The 16292-nt window shown below is 43.3% G+C and overlaps 1 protein-coding gene across 2 annotated transcripts in view; it reads right to left on the reverse strand.

Moving 5' to 3' along the window:
* Positions 1-266: 266 nt before the first annotated feature.
* Positions 267-16292, reverse strand: part of PLCG2 (phospholipase C gamma 2) — a 154683-nt gene continuing 138657 nt past the window's right edge. The window contains exons 32-34 of one of the 2 annotated variants that reach the window (XR_016035956.1): positions 5123-5307; positions 4131-4522; positions 267-2416 (exon numbers count right to left, since the gene is read on the reverse strand). Coding sequence is in view for 1 of the 2 variants with exons in the window: in XM_055413059.2 (XP_055269034.2) it covers positions 4480-4522; positions 5123-5307 (228 nt within the window). In the remaining variant the exon portion in view is untranslated. Of the gene's footprint in view, positions 4523-5122; positions 5308-16292 lie in introns of both variants that reach the window. The other variant, XM_055413059.2, reaches the window with a different exon arrangement.

A 16292-nucleotide genomic window follows, 5' to 3' on the forward strand; every position in this document is an offset into this window, starting at 1 on the left:
CAAAACATTCTTCCAAAGACCAACAAACTGCAGAGTGGTCACACATTAATCTTAGAAACGTGGGTTTCTACATGGAGTGAGGTTTTGCTTAACGTAAGAAAGACTAGTAACCGAGGGAAAAAAGGAAAGGATAGAAAAACATTTTTTTTTTAATGGGAACTAAGTCATCACTGGCAGACCTGTATCCTAGTTTACAGAAGAACAAAAAATGTGAATAGTTTTTAACAACAAAAAACAAAAAATGGTTCCAGACAGACTGCTAGTAATCTATTGAATGAGACAAAGTTTTATTTTTTTTAATGTGATACAGCCATTTAATTCTCACATTAACAGCCAACATTTGTGTGATACAGTCACATGATTCTCTGTGTACACACAAGCACACACTATTTACATAAAAAATAAATTAAGCTTTAATAATAAACCCATGTTTACAAGTGCAGCTTTTTAACGCCTATTGAGAAATAAGTATGGACATTTCTGAGACAGGATCACCATGGAACTGGTTCTTCAGGAAGAAAATATTTTGAGAATGAAAAGCCTGACACAAAATCACTGAGTAGTTTTCAAACTCCAGTTTTATAATTCTGCGTATTTCTTAATCTAATGATCAGCTTTCTGTTGGTAAGAATATAGCTTTTAGGGTTGTCTCCAAAAAGCATGGATATCACCTATATGGAAAGTTCAGCTACACTTCTAGAAATTAAAAGAACTAGAGCCCCCTTTAACCATCTTTCTGAAGTCCAAATAAAACTCACCGTAGTGGCCCTGAATCAGTCTTCTTAAAATTTTATGCTCAGAGACCTCATCAGTGACTTTGGAAAATTCGCGGGTCCCCTTACACATTTCTACATTGAGGTCTAATAATTTCATCCTGAATAGCTGTAGAGCTGCGTGCGGTACATGGTAGATACTGCGTCTTTGGGTGAAATATTTCCACTTCCCTTTAAATTTAGCCAAAGGTTCTAAATACAAGTGGTGATAGACACTATCACCCTTTCAAAAAATTCTACAAACAAGGGAATTTTTAATGGTAGGAAATGCCACATTTTTTTTTTTTACTCATTGAATTTATATTTTTATTCTACTTTACAAAATTGTAGCCTAATTATTCTTGGCTTATATATTGTTTAGTTGCATATCTGTAACAAAATTACACATCATCCTACCTACACAATCATTTAAAAAGGCTCCACATAGTTTAAATTTCTTCTGAACTCAGCTTGTTTAATAAACAGAGTACACATTTAATAAAGAACTAAACACAGTAAAATTCCACTGGCAATGTAATAAGTCAAAGAAGGCTTCTACTCTGGTTCTTTAATCTCTGTGTAGATTACTATTATCTTTGGTAGAATGGCAATGGTACAGTATCGAGTCTATTCTCCATCTTCAGTTTTACAAATGGAAATGCTAATGATCCTTTTTCACACAGACAAATGAGAACAGAAAGAGTTAGTGATAGCAGGGTAAAGCCATCTCCTTCAGAAGTACATGCTAAAATACTCAGAAATCTGGATATTCTTTCAGTTTTGTTGAAAGCAAGGAACTGGAAACAACCAGCAGTGGAGGAGGATCCGTATCCTGTTAAGAGGCTTCCACTTTCCAGACACTGTACTTTGAAACTGTATCTTGAGTCCTGCTCTATAGTAAGACCAAATGTGGGGAGAAGACCTACTTCCTTCCTTCTGTAAGGGGAGAAAAGGGTATTTTCTCACGCTGATGAATCTTTGGATAGAGTACAACAGGAAGTTGAGGATCTGAAAACTGATCCCCTGAAAAAATGAGTCTGTGACTCCTTAGAAAGCTCTGGTAGACTGCTAGGGGTAAGGCTGGCCCAGTTTAAAAACTACTGGCCTTGGCTTAAGTTCAGATCTGATTTAATTACCTCGTAAAGCATATAAATTATTAGATCATGTCACTGTCTTTAATAGAGAAGCAGGTCCTCACATGTGTTCCTATGTAACTAGTCCTGTAAGATGTTTCTTGGCAAAAGGGTTCTGAAATCAAACTTGGGAAATGTGACTTTCCACCCTCCTCTTCAGTGTGCGCATTAGAATAGCCAGGTTTTACAACAGAGAAATTCACATTCTATAACCGGAATTTCCCATACTCACATCTAACCAGCCTCCTCCATTTAGTTTTCCACGCAATAACTATTGTTCACCATTTCCCTTATCAGTGGGAATAAGGGCAGTTGTGCACATAGGCAGTCGTGGCCTGACTCCATCAGTGTCGCTGCCAGCTTTCACAAGGCTCCTGTCATGCTTCTGCTTGATCTGAGTTGGCTGTGCTCCTTACGGTCTCAGCTAGGTATTTATACTCGGGTTCCGTGGCATCCAGGCAGACTCAGGGAAGAGCAGCGATGGCATCTGTGCCCCTCTCTCTCTCTCTCTGTGTTCTCATGGAGAGACTCCTAAACACCAACATGACCAGATTCATGTGTTAGCCTATCATGGGGAGAATGGTGGTGCCAAGGCAAATACTCTGTGATGCTGACATCACTGTAGAGCCTGGGAGGAGGAGCCAGTCTTTCGGGGCAAGGGTTCTTCTCAGCACTGTTGAGAATGTCAGCACCCACCACAGCTGCTCTGCTCTGCGAGGATGTGGCCGGGTGTGGATTCTACAACGCAGCAGCTGAACAGATGCTGAGCCTTCTGTCCTCTACGCTGCTACTTCATCATTCCTTTGACAAAGTAGCAGATAAATGCACTTTAAGCGGAAAGAGGATCCAGATCTTAGCTTTTGAGCTTTTAAATGGAGTGAAGTGGGAAAGTGTTATGTCCTTTTCACACCCCAGGCTGCAACCAGGAAATGCCATTGACAGCTGAGCTTATAGAGGAAATGATGAAGCCAAAAGCAGCTTGAGCATAGGCTCCACCGGCTGCCTGGCCAACAGCTAACAGGACACTGCCCACTATGTCTGCCCTGCAGTGCTCACCTCAGTGCCTTTTTCATCTAAGCTTTCTTGAAAGTTGCTATGAATATTTTTACCACCAGGAATATTCATCCCTCGGTTGCTAATGCCAAATAAACTAGCAACTTCAGGTCGGGATTAACTAACTTAATTAAAGCCCACCTTGGTCAGTCTGCTATCAGGTGTGTCCTCCTGGCTTCATGGGAGAGAAATGCAGTTCTTTTAGAAGCACATGGAGAGCTTCCATGAGACCAGGATAATGACTATTTTCCCCTTAACATTTTAAAGACATGGTCTCCCCTGACTTTACTGCTTGTTGTGTGGAAGTTCTCAGTAAATTTGTGTGGAATAGGGGGATGGGGTCTTCTGATCGCACAGAGCGTGGCTGGCTTTAATGGACTCTCCCACTGATAGAGGCATGCCAAGCCCAGGATCATGTGGGGAGCGGGTTTCTAGGACCCAGTTCCATCCAAGTAAAGCCACCAGGCTGACTGCTAGTTGCTTCCTCTCCGCACAATCACTTTTCCCCACAGGTAAACCTCTTTCCTCCTGAGTCAGTTCTCAGTTCATTCTGTGTTATGCCTCTGCTGACCGTGCCCGCCCCCCACCTTCTTCGCTTTGAAAAAGCCTTCCTAAAGCGTCACATGTACAAATCAGTAAATAACATCCCAGGATGGAGACGAGTATCACCTTGCCCTCGGTGGGTCTGCCCCTTCGGGAGTGGCTGCACCTGAGCTTTTCTGTCGTTCCCTAAAGCTTAGCTCACTGCTCCAGGAAACCGGGTCATCCAGGGAGCCCACCCTGTCTCACCCCGTGTGAGCAGTGAGTGAGCCCGCGGCCCCGTGGCTGTGCAGACCAGGGAGTGGACAGGCCAAAGGGAGTAAGAAGCTGGCCAAGCCTTCATGGGGCTCTGCTCTCTGATAGGCTTGTAACTCAGAGAGCCCCCAGATTGCCACCCTTGACCCCACTCACCCAGCAAGTCCCTGTCCTAATGAACGGCCCACCCGACCCCTCATGTGCGGCTGCAGGCGGGTCCAGCCGCCAGAGGGAGTTCAAGTGCTCTGAGCTGGGGCAAGACCAGGGCTCCTCCCCGGGCCTGGTGAAGTCCGAGGCCTTCAGTGTGAGATCGTTTGCCTTTTAGTTCAGATCCTTTTCAGAATCTACTGAGTTAGTTCCTTACGGACCCAGCTCATCTTCTGTAGAAGTCAATTACCTGGGTCTTTAGAGGCCAGAGAAGGAATCCTGCTCACTCTACAGCTCGTGCACAGAAGGTCACTGATCAAGAGTTTCACTGCATTTATTCAGGAAGGTTTGGAATGTGAGAGGCCTCGTGAGCACACTTTGGGATCCTCTTTAGAGACTGTAAGTTAAGAAAGTGTCCAAGATGAAAAGGTTACCCCAACTCATGCCAACTGGGTCATCTTCAGGTTTGTCATCTTGGTGACAAGCTGGAGGAGTGACAACCTTGCACATGAGCATGTTCCCAGGGTCTGAACAGAGCACACGCTCCTCCATGCAAACTCACATGCATTCATGACATGCTTACACATGGACCCCAGCTTCTATGAGTAAAACTTGCTGTTGCTGACTCTCTTCTCTCTTAACCTGAAATAAAACAGATTTCACTGTCATCCATTAGTCTAGGACTCGGGGATACATGGCAGAGTTGGGGAAGTGGACCCCAAACAAGAAACCTCTACAAATCCATCTCCTCACTGGTCGCTGTCCTGGGGTCACTGCTGCTGTGCAGGTGTCGTCAAGATGAAATGGGAATAATGTGGGGAAGGCATCTCCACGCTGTGTCCAGGGGAGGTCACTACGGACATTTTCTTGGAGATATCTTTGGTGGAGCAGGAATCTGGCATACCTGGCCATCTGTCCTTATGTGTCTGCAGCACAACTCAGAGCGCCCCTTGTTGGAAGTGGGGGGATTATGCTTTAATTTCAGACCACTGGACGAGCCCAGGCTTGGGAGGGTGAGAAGGGCTCCTTAAACAGTAGAGGTCATTGCTTATCTTCACTCTTACCTGGGCGTGCTCAGGAGGACAGTTCAGCTCAGGGAAGGTGCAGATGCTTGAGCTCTTAGTATAAGTAATTGATGGAGCCAAGAGAAGAGGGGTCAGGCCTCAGGCTTTCTGAAGGGGGAGCCTTGCCCTCCGCCCTGGCTCAGGCCTGACCTCACAGTGGCTGCAGGGTATGACCCACCTGCGGTTGCACTTCTCCTGGTACAGCTGCAGCTGGTTCTCGTTGACATTGAATTCTCTGACCAGGGCATCGCGGTTGGCGCTGCGCAGGTTCTGGTGGGTGTCATACAGAAAGAGCTGGTTGTTCAGTTCTTCTTGCCGCCTCCGCAGCTGGCGGCAGGAGGAATACAGCTCCTCTTCGCTCTCCTGGAGAACAGAGGGGACGATAGCCATGGGGGACGTGCCACGTGGAGGGGAGACTGCAGGGAGCACGGGGCACACCCGATCATCTGCTGGGATCTTCCCAGAAGAGCCAGGGCCTAATCTTATTCAAAGCAAAAAATGATGCATTTTAAAGATCTCTAAGGGATGGCTACACAGGAGGTCAGTCTAGTGCTGTTAGCACTGATGCCGTGGACCAAGTGAGAGGCTCCAGTGCCTACAAAGCACACGTGGATACACACAAATGGGCTTCTGCTGACGCTTATTTGTACAAGTGAACTCTGACCATACGTTGGCCTGAAATATTTTTCCCAGGTTAACGACCTAACAGACTGCCGTGGGCATCCCCCCAAGAAAACAGGCAGAACTCTAACTTTGCAGGTGGGGAGAGCGAGGGTGAAAGTTATTCTGGCCACTGGCAAAGGTGCAGTGGAATAAAATGGTGATTGTCTTTGCACAAGGGCTGAAGTAAATGGACAGTCCTTACTAACTGAGTCAACATACTCAGTGAGGCACTGGGTAGTCAGTGATGACTTTGCTTAAACGTTTACCCTTCCTCAGAGAGACCAATTTTCCTTCCTGTTAATACTGAAGCAAAACAAAGCAAGAGCCATGCTGAAGTCGTGACACTCAACCACAAGTGGTCCCCTTTCACCTTCTTTCCACCTGACAGAAAACACCTTCTTTTGACTTCATATATGCAATGACTGTTTGTGATCTGTTTGTCAAAAATTCATCTTTTCTACTAATGCTTATATAATTGGAGGCCTTCATCTCTGTTTCTGAATCCCAAAGGATTTATAGATGTTACATAATTTAGTCCTTCGTAGTAGTCCATATATATACAGAGAAGGCGATAGCACCCCTCTCCAGTACTCTTGCCTAAAAAATCCCATGGGCGGAGGAGCCTGGTGGGCTGCAGTCCATGGGGTCACTGGAAGTCGGACATGACTGAGCGACTTCACTTTCACTTTTCACTTTCACACATTGGAGAAGGAAATGGCAACCCACTCCAGTGTTCTTGCCTGGAGAATCCCAGGGATGGCGGAGCCTGGTGGGCTGCCGTCTATGGGGTCGCACAGAGTCGGACACGACTGAAGCGACTTAGCAGCAGCAGCAGTCCATACATGTGTGATATAACAAACATCCAGGAAAGTAAATAAAACATATATATACAGTTTAGTGAATAACTATAAAGCAAACAGCTGTGGAGCCACCAGCAAGTCAAAAAGTAGAGCATCATCCACTCTGTAAACCCCTCCCAATCAGGACTCCCTCCTTCCCTCTTAGAATTTTGTGACAGTTATTTTCCTGGCTTTCTTTGGAATCTGAGTTGTTTCCCAAAAACTCAGTTTTTATAGTCTAAGTCGACGGTTATTTCTGTTTTGCCATACGTGTATCTTTGTCACCACTGTGTTTGCACTGCATTCCTTCTTCCTTACTATGGTCATTCTTTTAGCCGGGTTTATTAGTAGTAAATCAAGTCTTTGTTTATCTGAAAATACCCTCATTTTCCCCTCACTCTTGAATGGCAACTACTAGGATGTAGAATACCTAGACCCACACTATGTCTGAGGCCTTGCCACTGTATCACCTTAGTCTTTAGGCTGCTGTTGCTGTACATGGGGGCACTGCTGTTGTGTGTCAGTCCTTTGCAGGTAATCTGTCTTTTCTACTTTTGTAATTTTCTCTCTGTCCTGATATTCTGCCACTTCAGTAGAAAAACACCTATATGTCGGTCTCTATACCGCTGTGTTTATATTGGAGGATGTTTTTCTCTTCAGTGCTAGAAAATTCTCCACCCTGAATAGTTCAAGTATTTTACATTGCAGCTTCTCATTTTACCCTATTTTTTTTTCTCTTTTAGTATATTTTTCTTGTCTTGCTGTATTAAAGCAAATTCCCCAAACACACTCTTTACCTTTATTGTTTCCCTTAACTGTACCCATTCTGGAATTTCCCACTTACTAAGCTTTAAAGATTTTTTTTCCCCCCCAGGATTTTTCAATTTGTATGTTTCAGGAATTCCGCCCCCCCCCGCGCAAACTTTAACCTTTTTGTTTTGTATTGGGGTATAGCTGATTAACAATGTTGTGGTTGTTGCGGGTGGACAGCGAAGGGACTCAGCCATACATATATTAATGCATGCACTCGTTCTCCCCCAAACCCGCCTCCCGCCAAGGCTGCCACAGAACATTGAGCAGAGCTCCCTGTGCTGTATGTACAACAGGTTCCAGGGATTCCTTAACTGGTCATTTCATTCCTACATGTTTTTGATTAAGTTTTTTTAATGTATCCACTGGGTTCTTTTTTTAAAAAGTATTTATTTTCAGTTATTTTCAGAGTCACTGGAGTCAGCTCTCTAGCTTCTGTGCCTGCTGGCTGTATTAGTGTTATCTTCCTTGAGTGCTAAAATGCTCACGTGCAGGTTCGCCTGGAATGGCAAGCTCCTCTCCTCCCTCAGGCTGTACACTGGCCTCTGCCCTCTACCAGGCCCAGAAAGTTTCTGTGTCTTAATGTGTGTTGTAGGCAGGTAGCAGTTGCCTCCAGTTCTATTCAGAATGTTCCATCGCCCTGGGAAAAAAGGCTTCTGAGTAATTTTTATGAAGCCAGCACAACAAAACCTGACCCAAAACATCAGTGAATACCAGTGAGAAAGTCCTAAAGAAAATGTTAACACGTACATCATAGAAGCTCATTAAACAATACAAGCCTACTGTATTGCACTCTGAAATTCCTTTCTCCTTCTCTTAAGTAAGCAGACTCGCCCTTTCTCTGTCCTGCGTCCCTTCTCCACTACGTTGTCTCCATCAGCAGCACAGGCACATCTTTAGAAGCTCTCCCTTCGCCCCCCAGCTCCCGACCCACCTCTCGCCACCTTCACAGCCAGTGTCCTCGAGTAAGTCACACGTTCCCCGTCAGTGTATCATGTGCTCACGTTCTGCATTTTCAGTTTCTATTAATTATATACACACAGAGTTTAAGGAGCCACTAAGAGCTACTAGGATTATTACCAAAAAAACCCCAGCTGACTCCTGGGTACCACCCCCTGCCCTTTGATCCCTGATCCCCAAGGTCAGCGGTTGTTTTTTGGTGATTAACTCCACAGTTCTAACAGAAACAAAAACAACACGCTTACACTGCAAGTTCTTCTCCAGGTTTTAGGGATTATCTTTGGAGAGAATGATTTAGCTATTTTCTGCACACATTCTCTTATCTTCCCCCATGGAGATAAATCCATTTAGGTTATATCAATTTATGTTTACATTGCAATTTTATTATTATTCCCACTTTGAACCCTTCCATCTTCTTTTACCCCTGTTTTAGATAGATTGTGTGTGTGTGTGTGTGAATAATTTAGAGTTTAAAAATCCTTGGAGAACCCGTGTTATTTAGAAGTTTTATCTGACCTGTGACAAAACCTTCATGGAATTCTCTGCCTCTAGTTTTTTTTCTGTTTGTTCCACCCCCACCACCACCAATGCTTTTACCTTTTAATTTTTTTATGTTGACACTATAAACGTACAGAAAAGTTGCAGTAAGAGTTCAACAAGTTCTGTACCCTGAACCACACAGGGTCCTCAGGGTTACCATCCTGCACAACCAGAGTACAATGGTCAAAACTAAGAAATCAGCACTGAAGCAGTACTGTTAACTAAAGTACAGAGTCTCTGTGGTTTTCCCCGGCTCTCCCACGCGTGTGCTTCTTCTGGTCCAGGATCCAGTCCAGGCCCCACAGCACACGCCGTTGTGGTCGATCCCAGTCCTCCCGTCTCTGACTTTTCCTCAGTGCCCCATCCACCTTCTACTGTCTATGACCTTGACCCTTTTGAAGACTGCTGGTCACTCGCTTTGTAGAACATCCTGCATTTCAAGGGTTTGTCTGGGTTTTTCTCATGATTTGTTTGAGGTTCTGCAGCTTTGGTCCAAGTGCCGCAGAAGCGAGGTGCCTTCTCAGGAAGTATGTGATGTCACACATTACTGGTGGTGACACTGATCATTTTTGGTTAAGATGGTATCTGCTGGGTTTATCCACTGTACAGCCTGTTTTTCTTTCCAAATAAATTTCTTAGGACAAGGCAGTTTACGTAAATAACCTGTTCCTCTCAAAGTTGAACTTTAGCATCCGTTGATAGATCTGGATAGTTGTGGTCCCATGGTGATTTTCTATTTCCCTCATCTTGCATGAATTTTTTTTCAGTGTTTTTTTATTCTTAATGGAAGTATAGTTGATTTACAAAGTTCATTTCTTCCCTATAGCAAGAGACTCAGTTATATATGCATTCTTTTTCGTATTCTTTTCCAGTATGGTTTATCCCAGGATATTGAATTTAGTTCCCTTTGCTGTACAGTAGGACCTTGTTGTTTATCCATCCTGTATGTAATAATTTGCATCTACTACCCCAGACTTCCAGTCTATCCCTCCTTTGCACCTTGGCAACCACAAGTCTGTTCTTTTTCTGTTTCTTAGGAAGGATCACTTGTGCCACATTTTAGATTCCACATATAAGTGATGCCATGTGGCATTTGTCTCTTTCTGATTGACTCCACTTAGTATGCTAATCTCCAGGTCTATCCATGTTGCTACAAATGGCATTATTTCATTTTTTATGGCTGAGTCATTGGAAGGACTGATGCTGAAACTGAAACTCCAATACTTTGGCCAGCTGATGCAAAAAACGACTCGTTAGAAAAGACCCTGATGCTGGGAAAGGTTGAAGGCGGGAGGAGAAGGGGACAAGGGAGGATGAGATGGTTGGATGGCATCACCGACTCAATGGACATGAGTTTGAGCAAGCTCCAGGAGTCGGTGATGGACAGGGAGGCCTGGCGTGCTGCAGTGCATGGGTCACAAAGAGTCAGAAACGACTGAGCAACTGAAATGAACTGAATATTTGGGGCGGGGATGTGGGGGCGGGGTGTGTACTACATCTTCTTTATCCAGCTGTCCATGGACATTTCATTTGCTGTAAATAGTGCTGCTATACGATTAGGGTGAATGCATCTTTTTGAATTAAGAGTTTTGTCTGGATAACGCTAGGAGTGGGATTGCAGGATCATATGGTAACTATTTTTAAAGTTCTCGAGGAAGCTCTGTACTGTTCTCTATAGTTGCTGCACCAGTTTACACCCCCACCAACAATATAGGAGGGTTTCCTTTCCTTCACATCCTGTCCAGCATTACTACTTGTAGACTTTCTGATGCTGGCCATTCTGACTGGTGTGACTTGCATCTTTGTGGTTTTGATTTGCATTCTCTAATTAGTGACGTTAAGCATCTTTTCATGTGTCTTGGTCATCTGTATGTCTTCCCTGGAGAAATGTCTATTTAGATCTTCTGCCCATTTTTGGTTGGGTGCTTGCTTTTCTTTTTAGCTGTATGCCTCTCATTATTAAACACTCACATGTCCATGGGTTATAATCCAGTATCATTATTTTGCTACTCAAATTGTCCTAGCTTTGGCCTTTGAGAGATTTTGATGTGTCACCATCCTTTCTTGATCTCTTCTTAACTCACTGAAATTTCAGTATGATCCAGGCTCATATTTTATCTGCCGCAGCTTTCAGAGTAACCGTTTGCCTACAGAGCTCTGATTTCTTTTACTGGAGAATGACATTAGAAAGGAAGATGTGGGTGCTTGGATGTGCTCATTGCTACTGGAGTGTCAGTTGCTCTAGGCACTCTCAGTAGGCAGAACTTGGGCATGTATGCCCTTAGGTATAGTTACTAATGCAAACGTGTTCGTCTCTCTATACCTGTGTGTGTGTATTTTGAGTTTATACTGGTACCGCTGATTTCCATCAAACAAACATTAATTTTGGAAGGGTTGGTATACATTTCTGCTTATCAGGTTGGTTTATGTCTTTCAGTAAGATTTCATACTTTTCCACCATAGCCCCTATACTTTTCTTGTTTAAATTCCTTCTACCATGTTACAGTTTTTGTCGGTATCGTGAATGACATTTCCCATCTGTCCCTAACTCCCCATCCCATTTTTCCAACTGTTATTTCTAGAATACAGTAACTTAATAAATACACACCAAATAAACAAGTCTCCTTAAAATCGGGGTCCTCTTTTAAAGCTATATAGCCTAATTTGCGAGCAGAAAATTCTCTCTCTTTGCCACACTTCATATTGCTCCTTTTATTGGTTACCTGTGTTGCATCTAAGGCCTTACGCTGCCTGCTGTGTTGCTCTCTACCTGGCAATAAACCAGCGTGCATTGTCATCCTTGCATTCTTTACTTGTAATGTACTGTTCTTCAGTAAAGAGCTGGAAACTACCCATTTTTTTAGAATTCTAGTCTGTATTCATAACTGACATTGATCTATGGCTGGAGAAGGGGGCATACTATTTCCAGTTTTGATATGAAAATTCTACAACTTCAAGACAAGCTAACGGCAGCATTTCTGGTTTTCTGTTGACTTCAGCAGATTAAAATTGGAATTGTGTTATTTAAACCCAGATTGAATACAGCTAACACCATCTACTACCTGATAGGTGCTTTATTACCCTTCAGGCGTTTTCTATAGGACTTTGTAGCCAAGGTTTCTACTGCTTCTTGACACAATTTTAGCCCATTCTTCAAGGCAGTCACCCATTTGCCCTAGGTTTTCAAACTTATTTATCTTACTCCTTGGGGTTCAGTCTCCTTTTCAATATTTACTGTTGTATGTTTTTGCCTTACTTTGTTCCTTTTTATTAAGCAGGCAAAGGGTTTGTTTAATCGATCTTTTCAATGAATCAGCATTTGTTTCATTCAGTTGACTTATCTTTTTTTTATTTTAAATAAATATTCAGTCTCTATGTTTCAAGGCAAGGACATTCCTAAATATACTTACGGCATAAAATGTTTTACTACTTTTGGGTAATCTATTTGATTTACTTCATCTCAGAATTCCTTATTTTCAAATAAGGAATATTTTGACCCTCTTATTTCCATCTTATTATCTTTCCAACTTTATCAGGTTATAATTTATTCAGGTTTTGTGACCAAGAACTCAATCAAGTTTGAGAAACAGAAGAAAACAATGTACATTATCCACGTGTAGGACCTAAGTGTGTATCTTAAATCTGACTTGTTAGTCATTAGTTTGATCATCTGTCCTTGGTGATTTTTTTTAATATACTAGACATCCAAATTCTGAAAGATGTTTTCAGTCAGGTAAACTTTTTTATTGTATAAGCGTTTGTTTTCTATGTTTAACACAGTAATGATGGTTTCTAATTAAACATCTATGACTTTTGCATCCTTTTTGTAAACATTCTGTCCTTATATATTGTCCCTCTTAATGCTCTTTAGCACTTTCTCCCTTAAATTCTACTTTGGCATTAACTTTTTCTTCAGTTTTTCCCAGTAACTCTCATTCCTGTTTGTTTGGGGGTTTTTTGAGGGGGAAGGTAACCTTTTTTTAGACTTACTTCTTTTAAACATCACACTGCTCCATTTCTTTGCTTCTTCTCTAATAGAATCCAGGCCATTCACCTAATCAAATATGTTCTATCCATTCCATTTTAACTGTTATATTTTTTAGTTTCTTTCATCCTTTTGTATAATTTTTACTCTCTTGGTTAAGTTTCTTTTTTTTTCCTCCTTTGCTTTCCAATTCTTACAATGGTTGCTTTCGGTTTCTTAACATTTCCTTTGTACATCACAATATCGGAATTAACTGTCCCCAGCAGGATACTTTCTCTGCCTACTGACCTCACAAGCATACATGCTGAAACCTTTTAGGATGCCTATGTTTTCACTCCTGGGCGTTGCTGATACATTTGACTTTTTGGTTCTCGACTATCAAGCTCTCTCGAGTGGGACGCACACTGTGTCTGAAATCTCACATGTCCACAGATCTGTCTCTGTTGCCTTGATGTGTCCAGAGTGCAGCACCCCCTGCTCATCCTCCAGAAGTGTGCACCCCGTTAGCACTTCTCCAAGGGGTACGTGTGAGTCCACACATCCACTCCAGCTGAGCCTCAGCAGGAAGCACAGATCCTGGTCTTTCCAACCAGGCCACCCGACCCCTGTACCTTTGCTCCACCCAGCCCAGTCCACGCAGGGATCCATCCTGAAAGGTCCCAGGGCAGCCAGTTTTCTCAAACACACCCTCCAGCTACAGCCATCTTGCCCATCGATGAGGATTAGGGTGGCTGTTCAAGGTTCCATACTGTCTCATGCCCATGCTTCCGAATCTCACACATTTAGCTCACCTGAGTGAGAGAGGCCCTTTTCAATTAACAGCAGGATTGGAGATCATACAACTGAAAAAAAACTATTCCAGAGAACAAGTTGACATGGATCCAAAAATATATGGTTTTTTCCCCGCCCCGCCTCTTTGAGCTGTTATTCCATTACAAAGAGCTAGTCTCAAGAAATAATTTTTAATCAATGATATATGAAGCTCTTCATTATTTATAAAGTAAAAAAAAAGTACAAAACAATGTACCTGTCCATCAGTGGGAGAAAGGCTAAGTGAATTAAGGACCTCTGCCCAGTGAAATAGGGATTTAATGGCTTTGACAATCATAGTAACATGGAAAATTGCTTAGCATCATTTGTGAAGTGGAAGAAGGGCACATATTCATACATATTATATGAATCCAACTATGAAAATATCATGTGCAAAAAAATGACCAGGCAAAGGAAGGACACCAGAATGCCAACAGTAGTGACGTGCAGGTGGTTTGTGGCTTTCCCAGCCTCCCCCTTCTTCCTTTCCTTACTTGTCAGATTAAATCTCAGAGGTAATAAAATGGCGTTAGAAATACTTTTTGTAAACCGTGCATACAGCGAACAGAGTAACAGAATTGGTAAGTGATTGTGACATTTAAACGGCTTCTTCAGAAAGGGCTCAATGTGCTTACTGACAGTTTTCTGGGGCTTTAAACTCTTTACCTCAGCCAATGTTTCATGAGTAAACTCCATCTCAGCTCTGCTGGATCCATCATTTGCTCAGACAAAGCTTTCTGCCAGTGCCCCCCTGGCGTCACAGTGATAAATAAAACTCAGTTTGACCTTGGGCATCCAGAACGCCCAGGTCTCCCAAACACACCCTCGTCACAGTGTGGGCAGAGACACCCAATGGTGCCTGTGAGTGCCTTACAACCAGGTGACACATGGAGTTAAAGCTCGGGAACCCTCAGCAGCGACGAAACCTGCACCTTCTCAGACAGCCTTTCCCTGGGAACCCCATGCAACACCCCTTCTCCCCCCGCTCCCCTCTCAGGGACCTCCCCAACAGAAGCTTCCCTCACCAAGGGTCAAACCTGAATACACACATTTTCTTTTAAATATACTAATTTTATCTGCTGCCAGCGATGCCTATCATTTAAATTCTTTACAATGCTTCCAGATTGTTTATGACAGCTCTGCAGAGCAGGGTGCACACGAATGCTCAACAAGGACCACCAGGAAAGGAAGGACTTGAAAACTTTCCTGTCCAAGCATTTCTATCACTTAGAATCATGAAAGGTGATTTTTCTTTTGATCCATAGTTTAAGACTCAAGTGAAAACTATAATTTTCATATAAACAGTACATTTACTTTGACAGAGTCTAAAACACTAACACTTAAAATTTGTTTCAAAATGGAAAACCTTCCATTATCCATCCCTTTATCCTTTTCAGACAATTCCATCATCATGAGCTTATTTTATACCAACAAACTGGCACTGAGGTTCTCTGGCCCCTGCCTACTGTGCTTTGTATTTTTCATCCTCTTCCGTCTTGATACTTCTAAAATGCTTTGAAGTGGAAAACTCTCAAGGTTGTAAAAACTGAACGGAAGGCAAACAGGTATGCAGAAAGCCTGGCATTCTCTCTGAGGTTCTGCCGTGTGGGCAACAGCTCTGGCTGTTCACAGGCGCCCCGTCCCTGCCATCTCCCTCCCCACTGGATGTGCTCTGCTCTGCACGCACACCTGGGAGACTCTGCAGGCTGGGTTCCAGACCACCGCAATAGAGCGAGTCACACAAACTTTCTGGTTTCCCAGTACACAGAAGAGTCACCTTCCCACCATATTATATAGCCTATTAATTATGTCTTTAAAAAAAAATACTTACCTTCATTGCAAAGACTACACTGCTAAAAAAAAAAAAAAAATGCTAACCATCATCTGAACAAGGCATAGTATCAACAGTTAACAGCCAAGATCACTGATCACTGTAACAAATATAATAGTAAAGGAAAACGTGAAATAAGAGCATTATCAAAATGTGATAATTTGCTCTCTCTCACGGAGAGAGCAAATGCTGTTGGAAAGATGGTGCCAACAGACTTGTCACAACCCTGCAGTTTGTTTAAAAAAAAAAAGTGTGATAAAACGAGGTATGCAGCACTGACCAGGTTATCCCAGGAGATCTGGGGGGACCACAGACTCACCTGGCCCATGCTGAGTTTTGTGGGAAGGGAATGGAAGGATCCTGTGAGACTGTAGTGGCCACACATGGGCCCTTGTGGGTTTCATTTTATAGGAGCGGCCATCAGGAAAATTCTGAGGCTCCAGAATCACCATGCTTGTGTGTACATGCTCAGTCACTCAGGCGTGTCCGACTCTTTGTGACCCCATGGACTGTAGCCTACCAGGCTCTGCTCGCCATGAGATTCTCCAGGCAAGAATACTGGAGTGGGGTGCCATGCCCTCCTCCAGGGGATCTTCCAGACCCAAGGATCGAACCTGCATCTCCTGCACTGCAAGCGGATTCTTTACTGCTGAGCCACGGGGAAGCCCCCAGAATGATAACACACACCACCAAACCCAAAACCTGAACTACCCACCGCTCGGTGTTGCATTCTTAACCTTCTGTCTGACCAACCTTATCGCATCCTCTTTCATAGTTCAAATAGGCCAAGCCCTTTCCACCAATCCAACCCAAACTGGTTCATCAGCGTAGAGACTATGTATCTTCAAGGCCTCAACAAACCAAAAGAACCAAGAAGGCAGGCTCCACCAAGAGCAGAAAGAACCCCAAG

The sequence above is a fragment of the Moschus berezovskii genome, chromosome 22 (assembly GCF_049115385.1).
Source record: "Moschus berezovskii isolate FMDL1 chromosome 22, NW_MosBer_1.0, whole genome shotgun sequence".
NCBI lineage: Eukaryota > Metazoa > Chordata > Mammalia > Artiodactyla > Moschidae > Moschus > Moschus berezovskii.